Raw genomic sequence first — 17,932 nt, forward strand, 5'->3', positions numbered from 1 at the left:
CTTCTGAGAATATTTAGGGATGGTGACCTACTTTTTCACCTTGACATTGACAAATTGGGACAAATTACATTACTGGCCTGAATTCCATGCAACATTGTTTAGGTGTGTCAGCCATTACAGCCCAATAACATCCAGAGACTTGAGTATCTCATGGCAATTCAGGGTAAGTTCCCACTGAGGAGTTTTTTGACTACCTGCAGTCTGCATGTATCAACTGTGGTCTGTTACACCACTACAGTCATGCCATGCCCTGCATTGATCCTCACTGTAATGCTGTAATCACCTGAATTTTCACCAAAGAACTTGCAAGTCTTGAATTATCCATGGGCTGTTTTCTTTGGAAGCATATTGTAGTGTTAACTAATGTAGCAGAGTCCAACAGCCTTGAAAGTACTACAAGAACATCCGCTTTGCCAGTTGGTCTAGGCTATGAACTGGAACTTCAGTCATCATGAACTTTGGCGTTTTATAGTTGTATTGCATGAAATCAGAATCCAACCCAATATAAAAATTCCTGTGATTTTTCTTTTTCTGCATTTGTCACAGTTGTTGTAGGCCTTACATTTTCCGTCTTTTTTGGAAACTGGAGTCTCTAGCTTTTGATGGCCTTTATTGGAAAATGCCAAGGCATCCCCCAGTGTCTTCATTCAACCAGTATTTTGCATTCTTGCCTCCTGGACACTTCCTGCTTTTAGAAGGTTGCCATGGGAATGGGCAAGCCTACACTAGTGTTGATTGAGCAAGGCCATTCCAGTTTCCAAGGCAATACCTCAGGAATGCCCAGACCCTTATTTAGAATGACATGAGCATGCATAAACTAAATTCATGTGTCCAAAAAAAAAAAATCCCCACACAAACTGAGAAGACCCTCTGCGCTAGTGCCATGTTGATGCTTTTTTTTTTTTTTTTTTTTTTTTTTTTTTCTGTGGACTAAAGGCACTCTTAATTGACACTTTAAATCATTATTATACAACCCCTGGCAAAAATTATGGAATCACTGGCCTTGGAGGATGTTCATTCAGTTGTTTAATTTTGTAGAAAAAAAAAAAAGCAGATCAGACATGACACAAAACTAAAGTAATTTCAAATGGCAACTTTCTGGCTTTAAGAAACACTATAAGAAATCAGGAAAAAAAAATTGTGGCAGTCAGTAACGGTTACTTTTTTAGACCAAGCAGAGGGGAAAAAAATACGGAATCACTCAATTCTGAGGAAAAAATTATGTAATAATGAAAAACAAAAGAACGCTCCAACACATCACTAGTATTTTGTTGCACCACCTCTGGCTTTTATAACAGCTTGCAGTCTCTGAGGCATGGACTTAATGAGTGACAAACAGTACTCTTCATCAATCTGGCTCCAACTTTCTCTGATTGCTGTTACCAGATCAGCTTTGCAGGTTGGAGCCTTGTCATGGACCATTTTCTTCAACTTCCACCAAAGATTTTCAATTGGATTAAGATCCGGACTATTTGCAGGCCATGACATTGACCCTATGTGTCTTTTTGCAAGGAATGTTTTAACAGTTTTTGCTCTATGGCAAGATGCATTATCATCTTGAAAAATGATTTCATCATCCCAAAACATCCTTTCAATTGATGGGATAAGAAAAGTGCCCAAAATATCAACGTAAACTTGTGCATTTATTGATGATGTAATGAGTCATCTCCCCAGTGCCTTTACCTGACATGAAGCCCCATATCATCAATGACTGTGGAAATTTACATGTTCTCTTCAGGCAGTCATCTTTATAAATCTCATTGGAACGGCACCAAACAAAAGTTCCAGCATCATCACCTTGCCCAATGCAGATTTGAGATTCATCACTGAATATGTCTTTCATCCAGTCATCCACAGTCCACGATTGCTTTTCCTTAGCCCATTGTAGCCTTGTTTTTTTCTGTTTAGGTGTTAATGATGGCTTTCGTTTAGCTTTTCTGTATGTAAATCCCATTTCCTTTAGGCGGTTTCTTACAGTTTAGTCACAGACGTTGACTCCAGTTTCCTCCCATTCGTTCCTCATTTGTTTTGTTGTGCATTTTCAATTTTTGAGACATTGCTTTAAGTTTACTGTCTTGACGCTTTGATGTCTTCCTTGGTCTACCAGTATGTTTGCCTTTAACAACCTTCCCATGTTTGTATTTGGTCCAGAGTTTAGACACAGCTGACTGTGAACAACCAACATCTTTTGAAACATTGCGTGATGATTTACCCTCTTTTAAGAGTTTGATGATCCTCTCCTTTGTTTCAATTGACATCTCTCATGTTGGAGCCATGATTCATGTTAGTGCACTTGGTGCAACAGCTCTCCAAGGTGTGATCACTACTTTTTAGATGCAGACTAACGAGCAGATCTGATTTGATGCAGGTGTTAGTTTTGGGGATGAAAATTTACAGGGTGATCCCATAATTTATTCCTCAGAATTGAGTGATTCCATATTTTTTTTTTCCCCTCTGCTTTGTGTAAAAAGTAACCGTTACTGACTGCCACAATTTTTTTTTTCCTGATTTCTTATAGTGTTTCTTAAAGCCAGAAAGTTGCCATTTGAAATGACTTTAGTTTTGTGCCATGTCTGTGATCTGCTTTTTTTCTACAAAATTAAACAACTGAATGAACATCCTCCGAGGCCGGTGATTCCATAATTATTGCCAGGGGTTGTAGCAGCCAAGAGCTATTTTGTGGCTTAATGGTGTCTTGTGCAGAAAATGTACGTTGAGATTTCCTGCCCATTGTGCAGGTTTAATGTATGTGATTTCCATGTGTGCAAGTTTCGTGTACATGAAGCTGGTCTCCTTTTGCTGATGTCTGGCCCTGATCAATGTCCTGATTATAAAAATGAGGAAATGTGCTTACTTATGCTTACATACAGTAGATTTTACTTAAATGCATGCATAACTTGTAGTGTGCAGTGTTGGTGTGTAACCCATATTTTTAATACTTATACTGCTTAATGTATGTGGTATTAGTATTTTCTTTTTCATTTTTTCTTTGCCTTTACCCTATCCCAAATTGACAACACAACCTACATGTTTGTTTGCTAAAATTACTCAGTCCTAGACCCTTAATTGTTTTAGAAAAGTTATCACCAATTTTTTAAATTGCAGTCTGAACTGAATGGGGTGCCAGTGCAAAGAGAACAGAATGGATGTTAAGTGAAACTATATTATAATAATAATTCATGTAACATTGAAGGTGGCCATAAGGTTAATAGGGGGCCGTAGTCTCGTTTGAACCTTCCGTGATATCGCGGGATTTGACCACTTACGGGGACCTCCATTTAATATATACACACTTTACACGGATAAGTGGTGTACTGTTTTGCTTTTGGCTCCAATCACCGAAGCAGATTTCAGTTCCCAGTGGAGAAGAAAAGGCGAGGAGGTGGAAGACATTGTGTCTGTAAGTGTTAGCCTACAGAGCTAACCAGAGTGGCTGTGTTCTCTCGCTTGCAAAACCACTTCGACAGGTTTCCACATCATAAACAATCTGCAACACGTGTCCACTTTCCCACCGCATCATCACTTTTTCTTTGCATTTTCCCCTTGTTTGTGTGTAATTTGCCCAAAACTCCATTGAAAATGTTGTGGTTTGTACCCCGGAAGTAGAGAAATTACGTCATATGTGTCTCATTTCAGGGCTTGAAATAGTATGTGCTAGTTTGTGCACTTATTATTCGAGCGGTACACGTAATTTTATACTGCACTTGCACTGGTGCAAGTAACTTTATCCAAGTTTTATCATCTATAAGCACCAGTAGAATGAACCAATAAAGGAATAAATAAGGGGAAAAAAAAACAATTTCCGGTGTGTTGTCTTTGTTTTCCCTGCGTTTTATAACTCTCACACACGGAGCTAGTTGCTGTGACGGTTCGTACGAACCGTGCATGGAGAAAAAAAAAACAAAACTGTCTGCTGCTGCTCTTCCCTCAAACTCTGTCATAACCACACCGGACCTGCTTCGAGTTGCTTCAGCCCCTTTCACACCGGGGCTGCTCCCAGTTGTGTCGTGTGTTGTTATGACGACGCCATGTGGAAGCAACTCAGTGAGGGGCTTGCGCAAAGGACGAAGCAAATCGGACACCGAAAATTAAACATGTTTAATTTTTGTTGGCGTCCTGTGCTCGACGCAGAATTAAGTGGTTTCAGCGCAAGTCAGAGCAACAGGACGGTACTCGGCATGACTGGAAGCCACACACTCACATTACAACGTTAACCGACACCAATTTATGATTCCTGCTGTGTTCCATTGTTCCCGCAGTATAAATCACGCAGAATTGTTTTTATACCGTGTGCACAATGCAGTAAAATTACATGCTCAAAAAAGAGCACAGAAAAAAAAAAATGCTGATTGCAGCAGTTGCTCCTCCTTACTACTGTTCCTTTTCACAAAGGAGCAGGAACAAACACTTTTGTGAGAAGACTCTCACAAAATTGTTTAAATAAAATCCATAAGTCCTGCTCACAGACTGATTGCTGGAGACAGGACATGTCCTCATCCAGTAAAAAGTCCAGACATCTCCAGTCCACTCACGGACTGTTCATTCACGCGCGCATATGTGAACAATTAAAAGAAAATAAAATCTCTGGCTGCAGGCAGTTAGTTCCTTGCTGTCCGCTCAAACTCTCTCATCACTGTGTTTAAAAAAAGGACATAAGTCCTGCTGATTGCTCATAAGTCCAGACTGATTGCCAGAGACAGGACATGTCCACATGAAGTATAACTCCAGACATCTCCACATTTACTCACGGACGGTTCGTTCGCGCGCAGCTCACGGTCACAGGAGGAAAGATAAACTATAACAGAACTCAGAGCGCAGACCTGCATCTCTGCACAAGAACAAATATAAACTAGAAGAGAAGTCAGAGTGCACAGTCTGGCTGCAGCCAAACTGTGCACTCTGACTTCTCTGTGCAGAGAACCTGCAGGCTGTGTTCTCACCTCCTCTCTGCCCCCTGCTGCGTGCACCAGACACAGAAATTCCTGCATCGTCATGACGCAACAGGGAGCAACTCGAAGTGGGCCCGTTGTGAAAGTGACTTTTGGTTGTGCAAGTAACTTTTTTCTTTTCTTTTTTTTTTTTGGTGCAAGTCATTTTTTGTTGCTAGCACCAGTGCAAGTAGGTTAAAAAATGTATTTCGACCCCTGCATTTGAACTCTTTAGTGCCCACCTCCAAACGAGACTGCGCTGCCCTATTGCCACACGTTTGAGATTGCAGGTCAGACATGGTATCTGTCCTTGCTGCTAAAAGTATAAACAGAAATTGTGGTGGCCAGGGTGAACCATTTTACTTTATATTTCAGTTTTCATATCTTTTTCTTGCATGCAGTTGTAATGTTTTGTGTGTGTGTTTGCAGGCAACACTCTTTTTCCTTCTGCATTTGTCAGAAGTAAGGTTTGATACATACAGGACTGAGGATTAAAACTGCTGCAAGTTGATAATAGACAGAAAAGTTCTACTGTGTCTTTTGTGTGAGGTTTCAAATATTAAAAACAAAGACTCATTATGCCTTCCTTATCCTTTTATTGCTTTGATCAGTCTTTGCGTGATATGTTAAACACCCACATTACCAGGGATTGGGGAGTGAAAAACTAGCACGAGTAAAGACTTCTAAGTAAATTGAAAATACTAAAAGCTATGTATTAAGTCTTGTACATTAATGAAGTTATAAATATTAATAGCATGTGACTGTTTTACCTTTTTAAAAATGTGTTACTACTTCAATAAAACTACTTCTGTTTTGCATATTGTCCTTTGATTGCGTGGTGTTTAATCAGGGTTTGTGCTTATCGGTTTGTTGCTGGTTTTCACACTATTTCCATTTCATCTAGGGTTGTAACAATGCGTTGTGAATTGTGATGATCGTACCGTGAAGTATTTATGGAAGTCTTTGTATTGTTGTTTCAAATTAGTATTGTGATACCATGAAAAGTCAACTACTGCACAGAAGAAATAACCTCTTGCAGAACAATCCTAATTGATTCCTAAAATATAGAAATCGGAAACTGATGACATCAAAGATTACACTTTTACTTAACAGTAATTTGTTTCTTTAGAGTACTTTACTGTATCTGTAGTGGGTTGAGGAAATTGTCTTGGTGGGATGGACTGCATGTCTATGGCAAGGGGGAAAGCTCTGCGTTGCCTCTGTTCTGGTGAGCCCACCTCCGACAAAGGTGGTGGTGTTTAGTTCACTGAGAGTGCGTATGGACTACGGAGCACTTCAGTAGTCTTAGGCCAGTGTTCGTTGTGTCCCATGCTTGTGTGCTCTTGCTTCATTAAGGCAGTAGCTGGTGTGTGCAGTGCCATCCTTCTGGGCCTTCATGGTTTCTGATTCAGGTGTTCCTTTGCGACCCTGTTACACAGGAAAGTGTCCATTGGGGGTCTGTTGTGTATCCTAAAATTTTCCCAGAACGCAGAAGGGAAACAAACACCTTTCTGTGTAATTGCTTCATTGTCCCTTGTGCGTTGTTGTCTCACATGGAGTTGGGGCACTATGGATGATGTGACATTTCCACAGAGATCTACTTTAAGCAGAGTGATATTTCCTGGTTTGTAGATATATACCGTATTTTTAGAGTTGAGCAGAGTTCACTGAGGTCTAAAAGCATGATATTATTTTTCCTCACCATTCCTGTTCCAGGACATCAAACAACTCTGCTGCACCTCCTCACTGAGAGAGAAACAGACAACTTGATGAATTTTTCTACAAGACAGAGCTGTGCTGCATGTCCACTTGTGCTGAATTGATACTGGAGGTTCAGAAGCCCTGAATGAACCATCAGATAGCCGCAGGAAAAGTAGAAGACAAGGCTCTCCGCCAGATCTCCACTCAGTTTTGAATATGCACAAAACTTTGACGAATTCAACGGACATCAGCTGACGAACTCATTTTGCGCTTTATAAAATGAACTTTATTCATAAAAATCACAGCACACAGCCCCAAATATTGTGCATCCATTCATTGTCCGTCGGCCGAACATTGCGTCGTCTGTGCATTGTTTGAGCATTCTCTAGCCTCTGCGGCCCTTCTGCATTTGTTTGGAAAATACTTCATACTTACCTTGGCATGCACTGTACAGTCCTTCAGCATCCTGTGGCATCCTCACCGATTTTCTGGTCATATAAGGGACGCAGAACAGACTCTGTCCCTGTATAACAGGGGTTTTAGTGACTGCAGGACTATGCCTTTTCTTTTGCCTGCATCTTTGGGTTGTTAAATTGGCCTCAAGGCTCCTGTAGGGCAATAGGATCACTCCATTCCCTCATAAATTGTGCTTGTCAGCAAATACACTGCACTCACCTTTACTCACATACAAACCATCTGTCATCTTCTTTAACTTACACTTTGATAAGTTGATCATTCTGTCATTCATTGTTTCTTTGAATTGAATGTTATCAAATCATAGTTTGGCCGTGTGGCACATTTCTCTGTGCACGATCCATCACACAGGTGTCTGACTGTTGAGGACCCCAGTAGCTGGAGAAGGCCAAAGTGATGTCCACATTACACTTGACTGTTGTACATGTTTTATTTTAGAGATGTGGGAATGGACTGATGGTCTGTCTTGGTGGTTGCTATCCAGGACCCAAAAGGCTTCTGTGGTGTTGTAGATGCAGTAAAGTGCAGCACCAGCACATTCTCCCAAACTTGGTTTGCTATCAAATGACAAACAAACTTGCCAAACTACTGAGTTGATCTATTAAAAAAAAAAAATCACCTTTATGTAACAGCTAATTTTAGGTAGTGTTTATAAAATTTGAATAATGCCAGTATGTGCATTTTCTTATGTACAAAGCATTAATATTGCTTATTTGAGGATCTGCAACACCTGGTTTTCACCTACATCCATATGTTGCTAAAGTGCTGTTACAGTATATCACATCATATTCCCTGTTATGCATAACTCATTGTTTCTCTGTTTTGTTTTCCCTACACTTTTAATTATAGGGAAATTCAGCTGCTAAGAAGACTGCAACATAAGAATGTGATTCAGTTGGTGGATGTACTCTACAATGAAGAGAAGCAGAAAATATATCCTTTTGTCTGTCTGAAGTGTTAAATCATCACAAATCAGTATGGTCTGTGTTGCATTATCCGCTGCCTTTATAACATTGCTAGCTTGTTGCCTGAGGGCATCCATGAGCTCTAGATTGGGTAGTGTTTATAAAATAGGTAGCTGACATTTTTCAAGGATGGTAATAATAAATTAAGCAAAGCTTGTATGAGTTGGAATGACGTGTGAGTCTAGAATGTTTTTAGAACTTTAGACCTCAATTTTTAGAAGAGGAACTCAGCCCTTTTATTTACTGTTAATTGTCATTTTTTTCATGTTAATTTACTGTCTGAATGTACTTAAATTGCGCATCAGGATGGAGCCGCTAATGGCGCACAACAAAAAGCACGTCCGTGTTGGAAACCATTCGGAAAATTCAGACGGCTTCCGATGGCTTTTCAGTCGAGTGAGTATCCGAGAAATTGTGTAACAGCTGGGCATGTCACAACTTGTCCTGTGAGACTTCCAACACAGACGTGCTTTTTGTTGTGCGCCATGAGCGGCTCCGTCCCGACGCGCAAATTCCTCCGCACGTCTTTCATTACAAAATCTCCTGTAACAGTGGAATGTGCCATAAAAGTGCTGATGTACACCTCTTCCACAATTTCTCTGGTAGTCAGACGACATCCCGCCTCTACTGGTGGTTGGCTCTCACTGCGGTATTGTATCACTTCCTGTTCCGGAGCACAGCGGTGTTTTTCTGTATCTGTTAGCTGTTTAATCTGCGCAGTTAGATTGATCTAGTTATCTAGATTACGATTTGTTTCCCAGTGTAATCTTTACGTGCCTTAACTAAAGCACTCCTTCTGCTGAATCACCTCTAAATTATTTACACATTATTCACTTTGCGTGTTTTTAGGAATCTGCTAGCTTAGCGTAGCTACTAGCTCTTAGCCGATTTAGCATGGCGGTTTCTCCTGTCTCTCCCGCACTTTTCTGCTCTGGGTGTGAAATGTTTAGTTATTCCTCGGCCTCCTTTAGCAGTAACGGTACTTGTAATAAGTGTAGCTTATTCGTAGCTTTGGAGGCCAGGCTGGGCGAATTGGAGACTCGGCTCCGCACCGTGGAAAATTCTACAGCTAGCCAGGCCCCTGTAGTCGGTGCGGACCAAGGTAGCTTAGCCGCCGTTAGTTACCCCCTGGCAGATCCCGAGCAGCCGGGAAAGCAGGCTGACTGGGTGACTGTGAGGAGGAAGCGTAGCCCTAAACAGAAGCCCCGTGTACACCGCCAACCCGTTCACATCTCTAACCGTTTTTCCCCACTCGACGACACACCCGCCGAGGATCAAACTCTGGTTATTGGCGACTCTGTTTTGAGAAATGTGAAGTTAGCGACACCAGCAACCATAGTCAATTGTCTTCCGGGGGCCAGAGCAGGCAACATTGAAGGAAATTTGAAACTGCTGGCTAAGGCTAAGCGTAAATTTGGTAAGATTGTAATTCACGTCGGCAGTAATGACACCCGGTTACGCCAATCGGAGGTCACTAAAATTAACATTAAATCGGTGTGTAACTTTGCAAAAACAATGTCGGACTCTGTAGTTTTCTCTGGGCCCCTCCCCAATCGGACCGGGAGTGACATGTTTAGCCGCATGTTCTCCTTGAATTGCTGGCTGTCTGAGTGGTGTCCAAAAAATGAGGTGGGCTTCATAGATAATTGGCAAAGCTTCTGGGGAAAACCTGGTCTTGTTAGGAGAGACGGCATCCATCCCACTTTGGATGGAGCAGCTCTCATTTCTAGAAATCTGGCCAATTTTCTTAAATCCTCCAAACCGTAACTATCCAGGGTTGGGACCAGGAAGCAGAGTTGTAGTCTTACACACCTCTCTGCAGCTTCTCTCCCCCTGCCATCCCCTCATTACCCCATCCCCGTAGAGACGGTGCCTGCTCCCAGACTACCAATAACCAGCAAAAATCTATTTAAGCATAAAAATTCAAAAAGAAAAAATAATATAGCACCTTCAACTGCACCACAGACTAAAACAGTTAAATGTGGTCTATTAAACATTAGGTCTCTCTCTTCTAAGTCCCTGTTGGTAAATGATATAATAATTGATCAACATATTGATTTATTCTGCCTTACAGAAACCTGGTTACAGCAGGATGAATATGTTAGTTTAAATGAGTCAACACCCCCGAGTCACACTAACTGTCAGAATGCTCGTAGCACGGGCCGGGGCGGAGGATTAGCAGCAATCTTCCATTCCAGCTTATTAATTAATCAAAAACCCAGACAGAGCTTTAATTCATTTGAAAGCTTGACTCTTAGTCTTGTCCATCCAATTTGGAAGTCCCAAAAACCAGTTTTATTTGTTATTATCTATCGTCCACCTGGTCGTTACTGTGAGTTTCTCTGTGAATTTTCAGACCTTTTGTCTGACTTAGTGCTTAGGTCAGATAAGATAATTATAGTGGGCGATTTTAACATCCACACAGATGCTGAGAATGACAGCCTCAACACTGCATTTAATCTATTATTAGACTCAATTGGCTTTGCTCAAAAAGTAAATGAGTCCACCCACCACTTTAATCATATCTTAGATCTTGTTCTGACTTATGGTATGGAAATAGAAGACTTAACAGTATTCCCTGAAAACTCCCTTCTGTCTGATCATTTCTTAATAACATTTACATTTACTCTGATGGACTACCCAGCAGTGGGGAATAAGTTTCATTACACTAGAAGTCTTTCAGAAAGCGCTGTAACTAGGTTTAAGGATATGATTCCTTCTTTATGTTCTCTAATGCCATATACCAACACAGTGCAGAGTAGCTACCTAAACTCTGTAAGTGAGATAGAGTATCTGGTCAATAGTTTTACATCCTCATTGAAGACAACTTTGGATGCTGTAGCTCCTCTAAAAAAGAGAGCTTTAAATCAGAAGTGCCTGACTCCGTGGTATAACTCACAAACTCGTAGCTTAAAGCAGATAACCCGTAAGTTGGAGAGGAAATGGCGTCTCACTAATTTAGAAGATCTTCACTTAGCCTGGAAAAAGAGTCTGTTGCTCTATAAAAAAAGCCCTCCGTAAAGCTAGGACATCTTTCTACTCATCACTAATTGAAGAAAATAAGAACAACCCCAGGTTTCTTTTCAGCACTGTAGCCAGGCTGACAAAGAGTCAGAGCTCTATTGAGCTGAGTATTCCATTAACTTTAACTAGTAATGACTTCATGACTTTCTTTGCTAACAAAATTTTAACTATTAGAGAAAAAATTACTCATAACCATCCCAAAGACGTATCGTTATCTTTGGCTGCTTTCAGTAATGCCTGTATTTGGTTAGACTCTTTCTCTCCGATTGTTCTGTCTGAGTTATTTTCATTAGTTACTTCATCCAAACCATCAACATGTTTATTAGACCCCATTCCTACCAGGCTGCTCAAGGAAGCCCTACCATTATTTAATGCTTCGATCTTAAATATGATCAATCTATCTTTGTTAGTTGGCTATGTACCACAGGCTTTTAAGGTGGCAGTAATTAAACCATTACTTAAAAAGCCATCACTTGACCCAGCTATCTTAGCTAATTATAGGCCAATCTCCAACCTTCCTTTTCTCTCAAAAATTCTTGAAAGGGTAGTTGTAAAACAGCTAACTGATCATCTGCAGAGGAATGGTCTATTTGAAGAGTTTCAGTCAGGTTTTAGAATTCATCATAGTACAGAAACAGCATTAGTGAAGGTTACAAATGATCTTCTTATGGCCTCGGACAGTGGACTCATCTCTGTGCTTGTTCTGTTAGACCTCAGTGCTGCTTTTGATACTGTTGACCATAAAATTTTATTACAGAGATTAGAGCATGCCATAGGTATTAAAGGCACTGCGCTGCGGTGGTTTGAATCATATTTGTCTAATAGATTACAATTTGTTCATGTAAATGGGGAATCTTCTTCACAGACTAAAGTTAATTATGGAGTTCCACAAGGTTCTGTGCTAGGACCAATTTTATTCACTTTATACATGCTTCCCTTAGGCAGTATTATTAGACGGTATTGCTTAAATTTTCATTGTTACGCAGATGATACCCAGCTTTATCTATCCATGAAGCCAGAGGACACACACCAATTAGCTAAACTGCAGGATTGTCTTACAGACATAAAGACATGGATGACCTCTAATTTCCTGCTTTTAAACTCAGATAAAACTGAAGTTATTGTACTTGGCTCCACAAATCTTAGAAACATGGTGTCTAACCAGATCCTTACTGTGGATGGCATTACCCTGACATCTAGTAATACTGTGAGAAATCTTGGAGTCATTTTTGATCAGGATATGTCATTCAAAGCGCATATTAAACAAATATGTAGGACTGCTTTTTTGCATTTACGCAATATCTCTAAAATCAGAAAGGTCTTGTCTCAGAGTGATGCTGAAAAACTAATTCATGCATTTATTTCCTCTAGGCTGGACTATTGTAATTCATTATTATCAGGTTGTCCTAAAAGTTCCCTGAAAAGCCTTCAGTTAATTCAAAATGCTGCAGCTAGAGTACTGACGGGGACTAGAAGGAGAGAGCATATCTCACCCATATTGGCCTCTCTTCATTGGCTTCCTGTTAATTCTAGAATAGAATTTAAAATTATTCTTCTTACTTATAAGGTTTTGAATAATCAGGTCCCATCTTATCTTAGGGACCTCGTAGTACCATATCACCCCAATAGAGCGCTTCGCTCTCAGACTGCAGGCTTACTTGTAGTTCCTAGGGTTTGTAAGAGTAGAATGGGAGGCAGAGCCTTCAGCTTTCAGGCTCCTCTCCTGTGGAACTAGCTCCCAATTCAGATCAGGGAGACAGACACCCTCTCTACTTTTAAGATTAGGCTTAAAACTTTCCTTTTTGCTAAAGCTTATAGTTAGGGCTGGATCAGGTGACCCTGAACCATCCCTTAGTTATGCTGCTATAGACGTAGACTGCTGGGGGGTTCCCATGATGCACTGTTTCTTTCTCTTTTTGCTCTGTATGCACCACTCTGCATTTAATCATTAGTGATCGATCTCTGCTCCCCTCCACAGCATGTCTTTTTCCTGGTTCTCTCCCTCAGCCCCAACCAGTCCCAGCAGAAGACTGCCCCTCCCTGAGCCTGGTTCTGCTGGAGGTTTCTTCCTGTTAAAAGGGAGTTTTTCCTTCCCACTGTAGCCAAGTGCTTGCTCACAGGGGGTCGTTTTGACCGTTGGGGTTTTACATAATTATTGTATGGCCTTGCCTTACAATATAAAGCGCCTTGGGGCAACTGTTTGTTGTGATTTGGCGCTATATAAAAAAATTGATTGATTGATTGATTGATCAACACAGCCTTCACTTTGGAAATGATCTGGTCGTGTCAGCCTGTCGATGGCCGCGCGGCGCGCCCTGCGCCGCTGTGGGCCATCTTTAATCCGGTTGTAATGATCCTTAGTCTGTGTGACGCCCAGAGTATTCACCGAAAGCCGTCTGAATCTTCCGAATGGTTTCCACCTGGCTGTCTTGCACAGTTTCTGGAAAAGTTTGATTCAGCGCTGCTCCAATCGCTCAGCCATTTTCCTGACAATGAAAATCCGACGAGGGGGCTGGACCAGTGCTCACTCAAAGTTTGCCCACAGGTGAATGACGCAACCGACAGGCGTGAAAAAACTCACGCATGCGCACAAAGGTTCAAGCTTGGCTGATGCAAGCGCACATGATTCAAATCCATATAGTTTTTTAAAAAAATAAAAAGGTCAGATAGTTTTCTAACAGACCTCGTATTTTTAACATTTATAGTTATACGAGGTCTATTAAAAAGTATCCAACCTTATTATTATTTTTTTATTGCAAATAAATGTCTGAACGATTTGAAGCTTTGCTGCATCAATTTTTTTCCAGAAACTGTGAGAGACCTCCAGGTGGACACCGTTCGAAAAATTTATATGGCTTTCAGGGATGATTTTATGGGGATTAAACAGATTATGGAGTGTTACTGCCGCTTTAAGGACTGCCCACAACTCCTGAGAGCGCGGCGCGCTCCCAGCCCCCATCGACAGGCTGACTTCCCGCTGGAACAAGCAGATCATTTCCAACGTGAAAGCTTTGTTGATCCGGGACCTCGTCTGACTTTCACAAAAAGGCAGAAGACATGGACATCAGCACTTTTTCGGCACATTCTACCATTACAGGAGTTTTTTTCATGGATAAAGAAGCGGAGGGACGCGCCACGGAGCCGTTCATTACCGCGGCACAAAACCACCTCCGTGTTGGTCTCACAGGATGGCTTTCAGGTGGATTTCAGATGGATTCCGGTTGCTTTCCAGTTGTGTGAATATCCGATTGTGATTGTGCATGAGCTGGACGTGCCCAAACATATCCTGGAAGGCTTCATCATGGCGTTTCTTTGCGCCATGCAGCTCCGCCGCGACGCGCGGAATTCCTCCGCACGTCTGTCTCAATGTGCTGAAAAAGTGCTGATGTCCACGTCTTTTCACAATTCCTGTGCTAGTCAGATGACATACCGGATCAAGACAGCGTCCAGTTTAAAATTGAACGGCACATTTCACTGCTACAGGAGTTTTTGTCATGGAAAGAGAAGCGGCTCCACCGCGCGTCGCAGCGGAGCTGCATGGCGCAAAGAAACACCGTGATGAAGCCTTCCAGGACATGTTTGGGCATGTCCAGCTCATGCGCAATTACAATCGGATATTCTCATGACTGGAAAGCAACCGGAATCCGTTTGAAATCCACCTGAAAGCTCTCCTGTGAGACCAACACGGTGGTGGTTTTGTGCCGCGTAATGAACGGCTCCGTGGCACGTCCCTCCGCTTCTTTTTCCATGGAAAAAAAAAACTACTGTAACAGTGGAATGTGCCGAAAAAGTGCTGATGTCCACATCTTCAGCCTTTTTGTGAAAGTCAGACGAGGTCCCGGATCAACAAAGCTTTCACGTTGGAAATGATCTGGTTGTTCCAGCGGGGTGTCAGCCTGTCGATGGGGGCTGGGAGCAAGCCGCGCTCTCAGGAGTTGTGGGCAGTCCTTAAAGCGGCAGTAACACTCCGTAATCTGTTTAATCCCCATAAAATCGTCCCTGAAAGCCATATTAATTTTTCGAACGGTGTCCACCTGGAGGTCTCTTACAGTTTCTGGAAAAAAAATTGATGCAGCAAAGCTCCAAATCATTGACATTTATTCGCAATAAAAAATAGACGAGAGGGGTGGACCACACCTCACTCAAAGCCTGCTCACTAGGCGAATGATGCAACCGACAGGCATGAAAAAACTCACGCATGTGCACGAGGGTTCAAGCTTGTCTGACGCAATCACACGTGATTCAAATCCATATGGTTTTTTTAAAAAATAATAAGGTCGGATACTTTTCTAATAGACCTCATATTCTGTACTCACATTATAATTCATAATTCATTTATTGTGTGTAGTTTAAAATGTATAAAAATACAATAAAAGCACACATCAGTCATAAAACAGTATCATAGTAAAACTCATTAAATAATAGTATCTTTTCTGCATTGAACTTACTAAATAAAATTGCGCACAGACTCACACTTTTAATTCAATTTAATAAAATTAATTTCATTTATATAGCGCCAAATCAAAACAAAGTTGCCTCAAGGTGCTTCACACAAGTAAGGTCTAACCTTACTAACCCCTTACCAGCAAGCACACTGGTAAGGGGAAAAACTCCCTCTGATTTGAGAAAGAAATCTCAAGCAGACCAGATTCAAAGGAGTGACCGTCTGCTTGGGCCATGCTACCGACACAATTGACAAATATACAGGAAATTTTGGGAGCCCATACCAGTGCACAGGATGGGAGGCTTGCAAAAGAAGACATCCACTCCCATCTCTGGATGGAGCTGCACCTCAAACAGAGAGGAAAAAATCAGAAAGACAATGAATACAGTATAATTTGTCAACATTAAGCAACAAGAAAAAGAGATCATCGCCGGCCACTAGCCCGAAGCTTTACTAAAAGATCCAGACTTTAGATAAAGTTGAGGCTGTGGCCTTCTTAATTCCTAATAAATTGAATTAAAAGAATAAAAAGCGTAGAACTGTACTATGCCAGTATGCTAGCCATATGAAAGGGAAAATTAGTGCGTCTTAAGTCTGGACTTGAAAGTCTCTACAGAATCAGACTGTTTTGTTGATGCAGGGAGATCATTCCACAGACCAGGTGCACGAAAAGAGAAAGCTCTGTGACCCACAGACTTTTTATTCACCCTAGGGACACAAATTATTCCTGCACCCACGTAGGGTTTAGGCAGATCAGTTAAGTAAGGAGGCGCTAGTCTGTGAACAGTTTTATAGGTTAGTATCAGAAACTTAAAATCTGATCTCATAGGGACAGGAAGCCAGTGAAGAGATGCCAAAATGGGTGTAATGTAAACTTTCTGCTTCCTGTCAAGTCTAGCAGCATTTTGAACCAGTTGGAGATCCCTAATGCTGGACTGCGGTAAATGAGGAAAATACAACATTGCAGTAGTCCAATCTAGAAGAAACAAATGCATGAATCGGGGTCTCAGGATCAGCCATAGACAGGATGGGACGAATCTTAGCTAGATTTCGCAGGTGGAAGAAAGCAGCCCTCGTAATATCTCTAATGTGGAGGTCGAAGGACAACGTATGATCAAAAATTACCCCAAGGTTCCTCACTTTGTCAGTGTGATGTATGACACACAAGCCTAGGCTAAGCGGTAGCTGGTGAAATTGATGCCGATGTCTCACTGGACCAAGAACCACCATTTCAGTCTTATCAGAGTTTAAAAGTAGGAAATAGCTAGTTATCCAGCTTTTCACTGATGCAAGGCAATCTTCTAAGGATTTTATGTGGATGAGGTTATCGGCATGTATAACGGAGTATCATCAGCATAGCATCAAAGGATTTATTTGTTTGCTTTGACAAATCCCCTTAACTCCTGACTTACGTATATGGTGATGGAGTATTGCGTATGTGGGATGCAAGAAATGCTGGACAGTGTCCCAGAGAAAAGGTTTCCAGTATTTCAAGCTCACGGGTAAGCTCTCTGTCACTTTCTCTCTGTGCTATATTTAACTTAAGCCTCTGTGAAGCCTTTGCTTACAGCCCAAGTTTAGATCAGGACTGCAGAGCCTGCACTGTTGAAATAACTGACCGTAGATTGTGTGAATGTCTTGTTACTTCTGGAGAGCCAATGAAGCTGAAGTAGTAAGTGATGAAAGATGGCCTCACCACAATGACGACTTGTTGGACAGGCTAAATGCTTTTAATAATTTATTTACAGTATGACAGCAATACCACTCCCATGTCAATTTAATCACTCAAGCCCAATTAGGTTTGTTTTTTTTCCTCAGGTACTTTTGCCAACTTTTAGATGGTCTTGAGTATTTGCACAGTCAAGGAATAGTTCACAAAGACATTAAACCGGGGAACTTGCTGCTGACCACAGATGGAGCACTTAAGATCTCTGACCTGGGAGTAGCAGAGGTAAACTCTTTCAGGAGTGTTATGTTGTTGAACAACTCCCTTTTCTGAGATTTAGTTTGTACATTTATAAAAAATTAAGTGGCAGTTATATTTTTGGAATACGTCGCAACATAATGTGATAGAAAGTGAATTAGTAATCACAGCCAGCCCAGTAACCTGCAACACTGATACCATATACTGAATTTATTTATTCATTTGTGGATGTTATTTTAGTTGGTATATCCCTGAGTTCTGAGCCATTTAATTACAAATCTAAATCTGTTATCATATTTTGTTTGATTTGGCGTGTCAACAATTCCTTTATATTGGTCATTGTGGTTCCACAGCAGATAGTTGCCTTCAGCTCTTTTCACGCCGGGCCAGTGTAGAGTTGCGTAATGCGGCGTACTGACTACACTGAGCTTATGCAGCCCTACTCCGAGTTGATGCAGCCCTAGGTGCCAGT

The 17,932-nt window shown here is 41.4% G+C and overlaps 1 protein-coding gene across 1 annotated transcript in view; it reads left to right on the forward strand.

The window, feature by feature from the left end:
* The window catches only part of stk11 (serine/threonine kinase 11), a 60,457-nt gene that overhangs the window by 9,297 nt on the left and 33,228 nt on the right, over positions 1–17,932 (forward strand). Inside the window, 3 exon segments of the mRNA XM_034183141.1 lie at positions 7,953–8,036; positions 16,949–17,038; positions 17,355–17,487. Coding sequence (XP_034039032.1) covers positions 7,953–8,036; positions 16,949–17,038; positions 17,355–17,487 — 307 coding nt within the window.

The sequence above is a fragment of the Thalassophryne amazonica genome, chromosome 12, assembly GCF_902500255.1.
Source record: "Thalassophryne amazonica chromosome 12, fThaAma1.1, whole genome shotgun sequence".
Lineage (NCBI taxonomy): Eukaryota > Metazoa > Chordata > Actinopteri > Batrachoidiformes > Batrachoididae > Thalassophryne > Thalassophryne amazonica.